This window comes from Rhopalosiphum padi, chromosome 1, assembly GCF_020882245.1.
Source record: "Rhopalosiphum padi isolate XX-2018 chromosome 1, ASM2088224v1, whole genome shotgun sequence".
NCBI classification, from domain to species: Eukaryota; Metazoa; Arthropoda; class Insecta; order Hemiptera; family Aphididae; genus Rhopalosiphum; species Rhopalosiphum padi.
This window is the reverse complement of record NC_083597.1, coordinates 71,035,176-71,050,429: the sequence shown is the minus strand read 5'-3', so window position 1 is coordinate 71,050,429 and position 15,254 is coordinate 71,035,176. Positions and strand designations below refer to the sequence as shown.

The 15,254-nt window shown below is 29.6% G+C and overlaps 1 protein-coding gene across 1 annotated transcript; it reads right to left on the bottom strand.

Moving 5' to 3' along the window:
- Positions 1-675: 675 nt before the first annotated feature.
- Positions 676-9,249, bottom strand: LOC132917366 (uncharacterized). Its single transcript, XM_060978083.1, has 2 exons — positions 8,749-9,249; positions 676-2,174 (listed from the first exon to the last, which is right to left on the bottom strand). The coding sequence occupies exon 2, from the start codon at positions 2,136-2,138 to the stop codon at positions 933-935; it is 1,206 nt and encodes a 401-aa protein (XP_060834066.1). The 5' UTR covers positions 2,139-2,174; positions 8,749-9,249; the 3' UTR covers positions 676-932.
- Positions 9,250-15,254: the final 6,005 nt, after the last annotated feature.

The following is a 15,254-nucleotide window of genomic DNA, read 5'->3' as shown; positions in this document are numbered from 1 at the left end:
CTGATTGTTTTGCCACATTGTATAGGTACTGCATTTTTTTTTTACATAATAATCGTAATTAGAGGACCGCATAACACTGTCTATAATAGTCACTTAGTAAATCATAAGACTTAGTTCTAAGTCTTTGGCAATATTAACTTTACATTTATTTTTAGGAACAAATTTATTATTTTGTGAGAAAATATAATTAATTTGTATGCGCGTGGCTATAATATGAACGATGCCGTAGTTATGATAGCATCTTCGGCAGCTTGAGGACGTCATGGTTAGTTTTGTCGGGGAAAAAAGACAGTTGGTAAATTGGGCTTCTATTACCTACTCATCTGAAAATCTGTAATGTAAGTTTAACTGCGTAGTTTTGTAGAATAGTGTAAAAAGTGGTGTGTATATTTATATATATAAAAAACATAAATACATAATTTTTTTTCTGTCTGGACTCAATTCACCCACTACTTTTTTTTATTACCTGCGGCCCAATTAATTGAGAAAGGCAATTTGGGATCGAATTAACTATTTTCGTTATAAATAATAATCGTTTTGATACTGTGATTTATAAACTAACCTAACGTTTCACAAAAGAGACTACGGTAACATTATAATATACAACAATATAATAATATCGTATTATATAAGCGTCATAAATGCAAAATAGAAAAAAATTTAAGAACGCATACATTACTATAAAATCGTATTACCATTTAATAACAATTATGTACAGCACACTGACGCGTATAACACACATATATATATATATAAATAATAACTTTAAGACTAAAATGTTTAATAAGTAAAAAATTACACACAATAATAATAATAATAATAAAAATAATAAAACTCGCGTGGTTCGCGTATGTGATAAGTATAGGTAAGTTATGGATCGCGCGGGATCTGATATAAATGACGTATTTACATCGAAAAAAATAAGGGTCGTCCTAGAGTTGTTTGTCGTGCGCCTGACGGCTGCTGCACGTGCGGCGGCGGCGACGGCGGACGCTGTGTCGACTGTTCAGGCATGGCTTGAACAGTTCGGCGACAAGCGCCTCGATCAGGTTGACCGTGGCCCTGAGCACCTGATCCACGCTGGTCGGCGACTGTTGGTGATACATGCGGATGGGCGCTCGCCACGGGCTCATGGTGAAGTGAACAAACCGGGCCGGGGACGCGGTGGCCAGCGCCGCGAGTTGGCGTTGCTGCTGTGGCAGGTCGGCGGCCGTGTCGTCTACGCATCCGTAGTTTTTCATGCGCACAGTCGCGCCCACGTCGTCGAGCTCAGCGAGCAGCGACCGCTGGGCGGCCGTCTTCTGCGCGGCCGTGGCCCGGGCGTCGGCCAGCGTTCGAAGCGCCGCTTTGATGCACTTGTCCATGACGGCCATCTGGACCACGACGTTGGTCGGATGATAGTCGCCGGCCATGACCGTGTCGTAGATGCCTTCGAGCGCGGCGCATATGCGCTTGGCGTACCCGGTGCAGTACAGGTTGGCGAAGTTGGCCGCCTCGTTGATCTCGACCACGAAATTTTCCACCGAGAACACGGGCCGCGTGCTGCACCGGAGCGCGGCCACGGCCAACCCTACGGCCCGGCACATGCTCTGCCGGCAGCACGCGTCCACTCGGGTGGTCAACAGCGACCGGGCCGCCGATCTGAGCGTACCGTACACGCGTTCAGCGTCCACGCGGGCCGGCCGCTGTTGCTGTGTGCTGTCATCGGTTGACGGGCGGAGTGACGCCGACAGCCCAGCGAGCTGTTCGTACACGGCCTGGCTGACCGCGTGCTCGGGCGTCTGGTACAGCACGAGGTGTGCGATGGCCTCCAGGTGTTCGCTGAGTACCGCGTCCCACGTCTCGACCACGCAGCCGCGTACGTACTCTGATCCCAGGCACCCGTCCAGTACGGCCACCAGCCGTTCGGCGTCCAACAAGTCCGGTAGCCGCCGAGCGTCCAGGAGATCGAATGACGTGGCCGCGACCGCGGTGGTCGTCCGGCCGGATGACAGCCGCCGTCGGATAACGTTGTCGTTAGCTTCCGTGGTTGAACAGCTTGAACACGACGATTCACTGCTGTTGTCGTCTTCGTCGTCATCGCTGTCGTCGTCGTCGTCATCGCTACAACAACAACTCTCGCTATTGCGATTCGCCATCAAACCGGTTAGCGTGATGTGTCCGCCCGTTCCCGCCTGAGTGAGAAAATGAAAAATAAGTGCACCGAAATCAATATACACAGTAAGAAACAAAGATCCCATATATTATTATGATTAAAGATCGGATTATGGTGCAATCGCATCGCTTTTTATTATATGTTTCAAAACGGAAGTTATAAATCCGAATCAAATGATCTAAATTAATTCACACTACGTTTTTATTTTGCACGATTTATGTTTTTTAATTAAATTACACATTTTCAATTTTATTTTATCAAAATGCTCTCGTGTGATTATTATTAGTTAGGTATTACAGGTATTACATTATATTTATATGTAGTTTGTGTTATTTTATCAATGTCATCTGACTGGAAACTTAATTTACCAAAGAGTATATTGCTTTTAAAATCAGGAAAAAATTACTTGGTTGTCAACATTGTCAACAATTGTTAGGAGATATTTTCATTGCATCATAAGGAAATGTTATTAATATTCACATTATTTTTTTTTTTTACAAATATTAATGTCATTATTATTAATATTGAAAAAAAATACGTTAAGGAAATATATACCACTTATATCCACGATCCACCTACTGTTTGACTGACAATGGTACGTAGCATGTTTAGACTAGTGTGGTAGATTAGCAGTATGGTTATTTAACTTGATTATTGATGTTTAGAACCAATTTAGGTACTCGGAATGAATACTTAATTTACCTATACCTAATTCTGACATAAATAATGTAATCTTTATGATTACATAGAATCAAGGTGGATATATATATATCCACCTTGCATAGAATCATAATTTTGATTGATAGTATAAACTATGGTTGCCTAACGAACTGTGATAAGTAGACACAATATTATATTGTATACATTTGTATATTTTCTGTAGAACAAAGACTGCAGATAAAATTAATAATGACATATAATAGATAAGTAAACAAATACATTTTACTTTGTAATAAACTAAGTATAAAAATAGAGTTTTATACATTTTAGATTTTCTTAGCTATAACTTGAGAAGTCTGGGAGTAAAAATAACAATTTTATTAGAAATAACATTTATATATTTTAGCTCCTGGATCAGATATAAATGATATAATAGTTAATATTTTTGAAAACTTAGTATGGGCTTATAAATTTGAACCTAACCATATTATTATACTCGTATTATAATTGTTACTTTTGGGACTTTAATTTTATAAGTGATATTAATTTTATAATTTTGGTTAATTGATTGCGAATATTAAGATTTTATGGGCAGTTTGAATTCTTTAATTATTTATAAAATATACTATAGAGTTGGATTATAACAATTAATACTTGTATATCAGGAATACGAAACATAATAATAACTAATCAGTGTTGAATATTTTTATAAAATATGATTTTAACAAACTATAAACAATTTTCCTATTATATATTTACAATAATTATAAAATCAAATATCTATATGCTTTAATAGTATCTTATTCTTATACCAAAATTAATGCAAAATAAGTGTACCCTACAACCTTTTAATTGTGTGTAAAACATATTTTAGAATTTAAATAATAATTATAATGACTGCAATATTTACAAATTATTACCTATTTTAAAACACCAACATTATATTAATTATTAATATATTTTTGTGTTATATGTTGTGGTAGTAATAATAATAATATATAAGTAGAATAGACTATTCTATAATCAATGATAATAGATAATTATATATAATAATTAATAATTAATAATTATTTATTGAATATTTCTGAATGTATACCTGTGTAAATTTAACACGATATGAAATGCCTTTATTATGTGAATTGCAAGATATGAATATTGATTTCTTACATACTTATTATGTATTAGTAAACACCAGAGTATTTGGATAAAAATGTAATAAATTAATATTATTGCTGTACTTGAAACAAGTGCGATATCTGTTTCTATCACTCATTTTTATACTTTAAATATATGTCAAAACGCACTTCAGTTTACTTATGCATACATTGATAAAAATAATATATATAAATATACAAATATATATATATATATATATATATTATATATACTATAAAACATAAATAGTAGACATAAACATAAATTTAACATATATTTTAGTATTTATATTTTCATACATAAAATTTAACTTCATAATAACTAAAACCAGTTTAACTTATTCTTATAGAATTTAAAATAGACCATAACTTTATTTTTTATAGAAGTCATATTATTAGGTTTAATCTAAGACTGTCAATTTATTTACTTATTTAATGTTGATTAAATAACGATACCTTAATTTCTAGTATACGTTTTATAGCAAGTACCTCTATACTATATAAGGATCGTAACTCGTTTAGTTATTTTTATTTTAGTAATAGATTTTTAAATGAATCGAAAAAGCATAAGATATGTGACACAAGTAACAAAATAGTAAATACCTAAATACCTAAGTATTACGAAAATCATATAAAAATCAAAATATAGTCTGATTTTATTAGTTTTTAATTAATGTTACGATTATCTCAAAATTATAATATTAAAGCAATAAAACACTTAACTTATTCTCCCACGAATCTGTCTTAATACGTTTTTTACATAACTAAATTATTGTGGTTTAAAATTTAAATCCCATCTATTAATTATAATATTAATTTATAATCATTAAAATTCGTACAATTTAGTTAAAATGTTAATAATTGGTTAATCAAAAGTATTATTATATTGATAATACAGTTTAATGTTTATTAGTGTAATTTTTAAGAGTACTATCTATCTGTCTTTATGCTTAAGCAAATAAAATAGGACAAGAGTCCAACGTAGGCAAGTCTGTGACCTTCCGATCATATAATAGTGTGTATGTCTATTAATGAAAGTTTATTATTTACCCAATGCAGTGTCTTGTAAGAATTATAAAAAAGGTCTCATGTTTGTATATAATATATATTTTATACGAGTTAGCACGTGTTAGTACGTGTTTCGAAAACGAGTTAGCAATTGCCGTGAAACAGAAAACAGGCATCGAGGGAAAAAACAAAAATGCACGCGGGTAATCTCTTGCATTCTTATATTATTATTTATTATCAATACTTTATGCCGGGAACTAATCGCAAAACGAGTGTTTCATTAGTGGAGAACAACGAGCGAGCTGATGCTTCGGGTCCGATATAGTACCTATATTAAACTTGTATAATATAATAATATTTAAATTTAATTTAAATATATAGTATCTACATTCTACGTTATTATATGTACATAACAGTTGTTGTTAAGTCCCTATCTCTGCCGTCACAGGACTACTGGTGGCTGGAAACGGAGGCACGTATTGGATTTTCGTATAAATAAAGACGCGACAAACTGGTTTTTTAATTTTGTTATTATTTTTTTTTTTTTAGTGACACGCGGGTTTAGAAGAAAAACGTTACCCAAACTCGTTCGCCTTATCGCGTTGGACGATCATCAGCTCAACCCCGAACCCTTTTGGGGTTAAAAAATACTTTCGAATATAATCACGAAAACAATTATTATTATTATACATTATATATTACACGTGCACACCGCAGCGTTTTCTGAGATAATTCAATAATGTTATTTCGATTCATAACACAAGGATTACGACCATACATCAGGAATGGAATTTCATAAGTATACCTTCTCGCGTGATTAATTATTTTTCAATGTTAAAAGTTTAAAACACATTAAGCTTATATTGATTTATTTATATTATCTCTCGCTTCATGTGTTATAATATTCATACTATTATACGTATTTTGTGTTCTAATCAACCACGAATTGACCGCACCAGTTCAAAAAAGGTTTAGCTAGGTGCCTAAAACTTTGAACAATGAATTAAATTTTTTTATTTTATTCCCATTTTTGGTTTTAGGTAAGACTGTGATTTTTAAAAATTGCGCATATTAGTTTGAAATTCAAGTTGGTTAGATGATAGATCTATAAATGTATGTGGTTTGAAAATATTAATAGTTATTATGTCATAGTTTATTGACTTCAGTATCGTATTATACGAACAATTCTGTCTGTATATATTATATTAGGTATCTGGCCAAAATAGCGAAACAATAACCGCGAATCTAAAATCGCGAAATAAAAACAACGAATTTTAAAAAAGAACGAAAATATACGATTAGGCATTTAGTTAGGTTTTTTTAAATTTTTAAAAAAACAATTAGGTTAGTGACAAATTATATATGCTACACCATTTACAAAGTTATTATTATTATTGGTATTATAATTTTTAATTAACAAATGTAGTTTTTTAGCCCAGTCCTTGTACTTTTTTTCTGTGTTTGTTCTCCAGCATTATACTGTTCTCGTTTCAATTCTTCTAAATTTTGAATTTTCTTTATTCCGTCAATAAATGTCCATATAGTAGGATGGTTCTTCCTAAATAATATACAAGCTACACATTGACGCACTGCTGAACTACAACTATATTAACTTGTCTTAGCTCAAATATAACACGATTAACAATCTTATCTTGGTTTATTTCCAATATTAAAATAGTTATAATAGTAACTAAGATAGCACATTGATGATAATCGGATACGTCCGTGGGTACTGGGTATAATATATTAATTGCACCAGAAATTACAGGTAAAAATAAGTTTTATTAAGTTATAATTTTATATGTTTTATAGTATTTGAAAAAGAAATTATAAAAATCTACACTTTCGCTATTATGCATAATCGCTTATTTTAGAATTCGTTATTTTTATTTTTGCTATTATCAATTCGCGATTTTTACATTCGCGGTTAATTGTTTCGCTTTTTTGGCCTAGACCCATTATATTAATGTAGGTGAGTAGATAGTAAATATCTTATAATAATTATTATTTAACTATAATAACTAGGGCCCAGATATAATGCACATAAAACCATACAAATATGCTCTAAAAAATAGCCAAAAATGCCTTTAAAAATGACCTTAAAATGCCGTATATTTTTTTATTCAATTTGTAATTTATAAATAAGCTATATAATCATTATTTATTATTTTATAAAAAAAAAAAAAACTGAAAATTTGATGACTTGATGCTGACACGCTTACGTTTTGACCGTTTTAGGGAAATATTATTCATTCTAAACATACCAAAATATAGATTAAAATTTTTGTAAAATTAAAATTCTATAAGAGCCTATTGTACTTACTAAATTTTGAACATTGCATTGAACAATCATATATTGTTTAATATTAATATGTTCAAACTCTAAAGATCTTCTATTTATCGTATATTGAACAAATATGCATTAAAAACCAATAAAATGACCCAATAATGCTAAAAATGCAAAGTACAATTTGTAGCTTTGAAACCCTCGTTACATGAAACGAATTATGTACTTAGAAAGCATTGTGTAAGATCAACCAAAAAAATATGAACTTTGCATTGAAATTCGGGCCCTAATAATAACATAATTTTACATATTATTTTTATATTATAATTTATATAAGTAAGAAAACAATTAACAAATTATTAAATCAATGTTGTAACTATAGAAAATATTTTAAATAATATTGATCAAGTAATATTTAATATTATATTTATTATTTATCATCTTATTTTTAACAATTCCAATTTTATCACAACAGAAATCATTATTGTAGAAGATCAATTAAAAATAAACATGGTTGTATGTATAACATATACTTTATAATTTTTATCATTCATATTTTAAGTTGTTTACTTCAATAATAATTTATCGATTTCAACTGCGAATACAAATTAAAAACTAATAAATGTTGATATAACCTTCTTAAACGACTTAAACACACTAAATATTTAACTGATTGTTAGTGAATCAAAATAAATAACTCACATCAATGTAATTTAAAATGTAAAAAGTTATATTCAAATAGTATAGAACACTTGTTTCATATTATTATATTAGATTCGACTTTGGTTTTTTTTTTTATCTAATGCGCAATGAAATATAAATTAATTATATTTTCTTTCATTTATACAATATACTTTATAATAATAATAATGAGAATACCTAACAATTAAAATTACGATAATTTAATCTTAAATTTATATTATTATTGTTTGTTTTGTATTCATATTAGCATAAATTGTGTAGTAAAATAAAAAAATTCTAATATTTGTCATAATTTAATTACTTGTGATTTGTTTAGAAACCAATATATATTAAGTATAATAATATCTAGGTATATTGTTATCAGTCATTAACACGGTCATAGAATTTTTAGGTACTTAAGTCTTTCAATATTTCTTGCAACAACTATGTATGTAGGTGCATTTTATCTGCACTGAGACAAACTAAATTCATCCACTGGGCGATGAAAAAGCTTTTGTGACCTGCACATTGCCCGATTGATTATCTTTGTATCAAAATCGATTAGAATCATGTGTAAACGGAAAGGGCACAAATTTAAATTAATATAATATAATCACAATGCAAATATAAAATGTCGGATGTTTTAATATTTTGGGGGATATTAACAAAAAGAACAATAATAGTATAATGTCAAACCTATTCCCGATCAAACTCGTAATAAATTATTAGACGATATTTTAAATTATTATTATTAATTATTATTTACAATTGTACATAATATATTAAATTATGTAGGTACGTACCTGTAGTTGCAGTTGACTGATTTACACGTGTTTTAGCATTATAATATTATAGTTGGTAAATAATATACATCGGAAAAGCCAAAAACTGCGCGACACAACTAAATTAATTATAAAAAGATATTATGCGTTTATCTATGCACATGTATCGTATAGGTAGTGTTCTTATAATTACTGCGCGAGAAACTCGTCTAGTTTATTCACGTCTGCGGCGGTATATTATATTACAATGTTATTGTTAATTCGTATCTAGTAGTATTATCATTATCAATTATTTTCACTAAACAGAAGTAGGTACACCGTACAGAATATTTCGTCCTTCGACTACGCGACACGCATTTACAGTGGTTATTGTTTTAGATTTAAAATGTGTTCGTACCTATAATAATATGGTATAATATGAGACGTAAACACGCATTGCGCTTACCCACATCATGTACTTAATATTATTATAATAAAATGTTTATCGTCGGAAAACACCGTCGTGAACTGATACCGTCATACAGACGATATGCCTCGCCGCCGCTGAACGTCCTATTCGGTGGGGATCCAAGCGCGAGGTTAAGGTCCACAAGAGTTCGGAGATGGGCGTGTGGTACGTGTGTGCGTAGTGATAAGGCTTACGATTAGAAAAAAAATGTTATAAAGGTGAAAACATTGTGCTGACATAATGTTATAACCTATGTGGTTATTTCTTATAAGAAAGGTATATATGTATAGCATCGTCAGTCGCGTCTTGTCTCTAATTAACGCGGCACAGGCACGAGTACACAATAGGTATATAAAATTACGTATACCTACCCAATATCACGTATACCACCTATTATACGTTACCGTGAATAATAATAATTATTTATAAGTTTATAACACATATTTTATACTATAACATAGGTACATATTATTATTCTATGCGGTACTCTAAATAATACATCAATATTCAATACTATGATTTAATATATCAAATTGAAATACCGAGCCTTTATTGGGTCAAAATAATATTATGATGTGACCTAACACGCGTTGGTGTTGTTAGTTGGGTTTTTAGATATTTTTTTATTCCGGAGTAACATTTTTATTGTAACTTATACCTGTTTTATTCTAACTTTAAATTAAGATTACCGACGAGAAAACGTTTGAGATGTGTTTATTACAGAGGTTAATATAAATGGTTATTATTATATCTACTTAGTATTATACCAGCTAAGTGTATATAACCCCTTTAATGGTTAATGATCACTCTGTATATAATAAACATATTAATATATTATACATTTATACACACATTAATTACTATTCATCACTTTTATTTTATCGTTATCGAATTTATCTTAAAAATGCTATTCAGTGTTTACACTTTAAATGGGTATACCTAGTTAGTATCAATACAATAACCGATAACCGAACAATTAGTCGAATGAAGATAATACAACAGCATGCATACATTTTATCCTAGTACATAAATAGGTAGTATATAAAATAGAATAAGAGTTGAGTTACCAAGGTCGACATAACATATATTATTATTAATATATATAAGATCTACGAGGTTATTATTTTAGAGATCATCATCAATTAATTTTTCTTAGTGGTAATCATGTTTTTAATCATTGATAAAAAAAATGTCCATGACAGAACAAATATTTACTTGTAATAATGTATATATATCTGCAATAAATTATAAAGAATTAAGAAATATAATTATTTTTAATAATATTACAGAATTCTAATAATGTCTTGTTTGAATATTATATTAACCTCACTAGAGCATCGAAAATGAATATGTTTTTTTTAATTTCAAATATTCAATGTAGGTATACAAGATATAATATACATTAATCTATTAATTTAACTAATCAATTAATGGCCTAGAAATCTGAAATCATATTTTAACATAAACAGGAATAGATGATAAATACGATTTCTACCTAACAATAAATAAAAAAAAAATAACGACAAGAAACGAATGTTTAATTTGCCAATTGCCGTTTTGAATTGGTCAAATGGTCCATATTAAATGTAAAAACTATTGATTAAATCTTAAAATCTTTAAATAATAATAATAAAGTTCAGCAAAATTAAATAGTTTTTTAAAAATACGTGTAAATTAAATTTATTTCGTATACGATACACGTGTATATGATTTATTTTAATTTTTAAACATTTTTTAGGTACAAATTGTATTTATCTACTTACTATGTATGTTGTATTCTTGTTGGTAATATTATGTAATATTAATATTAATAAAATAATAACTATCAATTACTAGATAGTAGATATTATATACATTTTACAAAATATTGGAAATATTATGAAAATGTCTTACTCGTGATTAATTATATAATATTATAACATTTTAGATGTAAAGATAATGGACAATGGTAATGGTATTGGCCAAGTACACCAGTGGTGTGGGACCGTCTTTAGTTGTGATTTAAGCTAGTTGTTAATAATTACATTTGATCATATACTTTATAAGCATACAAATTATAATAAAATACAATTTGGTGTATGTATTCTAGCTTACTTTGGTAAACTGGTTTAGTTAACGTATGAAGATATTTTATTATAAATTATAATTATTAATTAATAGAAAATAAAGAAAATAATAAATTCCATCGATTATAAATTATATTTGAAAAATAAAATAAATAATGGTTACAATATAAAGTTAAATTTTCTTTACATTTTTTTACTTATGAGTTAAAAAATAGTTTTTAAAATTAAAATGATAGTTTAATGATTTTAAGTCGCACCTGGCATACTATTATACTTTTATTAATAGCCCCCAGCAAAAATAAACTTCAGGAGTATGATAAGTAGATAATAAAAAAGTGTGCGTGGGCATAGTTTAATCGAAAATAGAGCAAGTATATATTATAATATAATAATAATATTATTGATACATTGTTTGGTGTTTTATTTAAAGTTTAAACAATACCATTTTACTATTTTAGAGATCTTGATATCATTTTTATCTTGATATATCCGTAATGACAAATCATTTATAACGCATAATTTATGCTTCACCTCGTGTTAGATTTTAACATTAAGTTTTAACGCGAACATTATTATTATATAAATGTATAAATAAATAATGTAATGTAAATTATTATTATTACTATTATAGTTTTAAATTTTAAATTTTTAAAAGAATATACAATGTTATGCTTTATTTTAAAATATTAATCTTGTAAATTAATGTTTTTAATATTAATTTTAGATCAATTTGGCTTACACCATCCACGAATAACTATGAACACTTTTAATAAAATAATCAAACCTATAGTAATCGTCTACAGACTCTACAGTGGTAAGTACACGGTTGATACGACAACATAAAACTTTAGCTTGGCCTTTGAAGAAAAAAATAACATTATGGTAACTATAATAGTTGGTAGTGTTGGTGTAGCACCTATATAAGAATAATAATTTATTATGATGTAATAATTTTGTATCGATCGTAAAAAAATAATATTGTAAACATTTTAGTGTTTGGGTATTTGTATATCATTAGAATATTACATAGTAGGTATCTAATATAATTAGGTAGTTAGCAAAAAATAACTACTTATCTTACAACGGCATCAATAAATCTTCGTGTTAACGATTTCTCTACATCAGTATTTCGTATAGTGTTGTTTTAAAAGAGTAGAATAAATCGAATTTTGACGGAATACCCGAATACTCTGTATATTAATATTATATACATATATAAATATAATAATTACTTGTTAAATGTTGATTATATGGATGAAACTATGGTAAAATAGTTCAAAGCCAATTTCGTTCTAATACCTGCCTATGTATTATAATGGTAGGTATATGGTGCGTGTGGTCTATATTTAATATATTTGTACACATTTGAACACAGTGTTATAGTGTTATATATATTATTATGTATAATACCGATGTGTATTATAATATTATGTATGTATAGGTACTACCAAATAAATTCAGTAGATCAGATACGCCGATACGAATATTGTGTATGCAAGGTGGCTGTAAAACAGCTTTTCTGATGCTATTAAAATGTAAATCGATTTCGATGATCATGTGTCCGAAAATAATATCGATCACAGATATGATCGGGTGGAAAATTAAGATCGTTTTAAAACTATAAGCATAATAAAAGTATTTATAGGATCGCGTTCCAATTTCGGAGATTTTCTCTACTGTAGCAATACTATAAGTGTATACTAGTTTATAAACGAGAAAAACAGAAAACACACACAGACATAATATTAGATAAAACTATGAAACTATTACTACAATAACTATTTTTTATTTATTCCACGCGGCCGTTGATAAATTTGTTTTTCAAGGTGGTTCGCGCTAATAACACTATAATGCTATAATGATATACATATATGGTGAGCATAATATTTTAGGTAAAATTACTCTTTGACTATAATATATTCGGTTAGTGTTATGAATAAAAGTACTATTATAGTGGCAATTTCGTCGGCTAAACAGTTTAACACGAATCAAATCTGTAATACGTTATTATAAATGTACACTTTAAATTTCGATAAAAACGTAAAAAACCGTTGGTTTTTAATGTGATATTGTGATAAATGCGCGTAAACAGGTTTTCCGGAATAGTGTGTTATAATGTAAGTTGTGTCGACGAGGACATGCCGTCTCTGACTTACTTTCCGTGTAAAAATAATATTATATTATTTACGCTCTTCCGACGTACACCGCATGTATAGAGGTACCTAGGTATATTGGCTATATTTAATAATTATTTTCCGAACAGCACGCGCGACGGACGTCGTACTCACGATTAAAGATATACCTTTCGTGGTCGTACCTACGTGTATAATCTATTAAATTATGATTATCGGAGATAAGACAAAAACTTCTTCAATATATAGCGATTAAAATGAGGTACCGCGTTTTAAGAGAAACCGTTCGTTGCGTGGAGAGGGAAGGCCGATAGCAACAGGTGTGTAATTTTTAATAATAATATATCCGATATAGTTTCGAACTCAATAAAGAGTACTGAAAACCCACGCGTTCGTTGAATGGGAGAGAACTTGGCTGCGGATCTCGTCCGCCGTGTCGGTATGAATGGATATAGTGTCCGAGTCACTCCCTCCCTACCGGCACAACGATTTACACGACGAGTGTGCTCTTTCTCACTCTGTCTCTCACTACTATATTTATTATTATATTATTGTGTGGTCAGGTAAACGTGCGTAGGTAGGTGTGCCATTGATCACTTTGGTGGACAACCGAAAACGACTTCCCTCCCGCACGAATTTCGTGGTGGCGAACGTCGGTCGCCGTACCGAGGACGATCGCTGCAAAACAAAACGAAAATAATTCCACACACGAGACTAAGTATGATACATTATAATATTATGGGTATGACGACGATTGATTTACACGCATCATTATATTCCGTTTCGCTTAAAACAAAAACAAAATACCGTACCATTACGTGGGTTGTAACATGTGTCTTGTCTATAGGTATACCGAATCACTCCACTGCAGGCCTAAGCAATTAACGTGAAACTAGCTTGCCCGTGATAAGTCTGTTTTAATTTTAAAAGTTTAAAACGACCTATTCAATATTATAGTAGTACGATTATAAATTAATATGTTCTTCGAGCGCGAACTCACGATATCCTTATAAGATACGCGTGTATAATTGTAAACGATGAAATGACTTTGAAATCAATTTAAAAATAATTATCGTTTATTTTCGTTGATGACTTACATGTTTTAGAATGACGGTAGTGATTTGATTCAATTATTTGTCGATAGTTTTTAATGAGTAGTTTTTAATGATTCGCGTGGTCATATGTATATCGATAATTAGATGAAAATCGAGTCTGTATTTCGACGCTTTTTGGTGAAAAACAATTTCAATAAAACCTAAACGTAATAATAATATGTTGTATTAATCGTGGTATAATAACTTAATTATATTGGGTATTGGGTAAGATACATAGGCTGCGTCGTTTATATTGTTTATAGTATTAAAAATAATAGATACCTGTTTACCACACTAATTTAATATGGTGTTTAAAATTCTTTTAGAGTGTTATAAATTTATAATATACCTATTATTATACATACGTATGGAGAAAAAAAAGTCAAAATATTAAAAACGACGAACCATGAAGGTTGTAGAATTGGTCAGACAAGAGTTATTTTAATAATATCGTTGTAAACTATAAAAAAAAGCAAAACAATAATAATAATAATAATATGTTCACAGACCCCCAGTATAATATTATAGCAGTTGTAAGTTAGTAACACCTACAGTGTTATTAGTTATTACTTATTAGTTTATTTCTGTACTTTTTACGAATTTAACAACACTTCAACAATAACAAGACCAATATTTGTGATATATGTATACTTACGATCTAAGAAAAATTAATCGTTGCTACAATATGTTAAAAATCAACAAAAATTATTTAATGATGGCAGGTGGCTGATAGGAATAATGATGGGAATGTGCTTTTATGCAATATACCTATTGGTATTATTTTGTA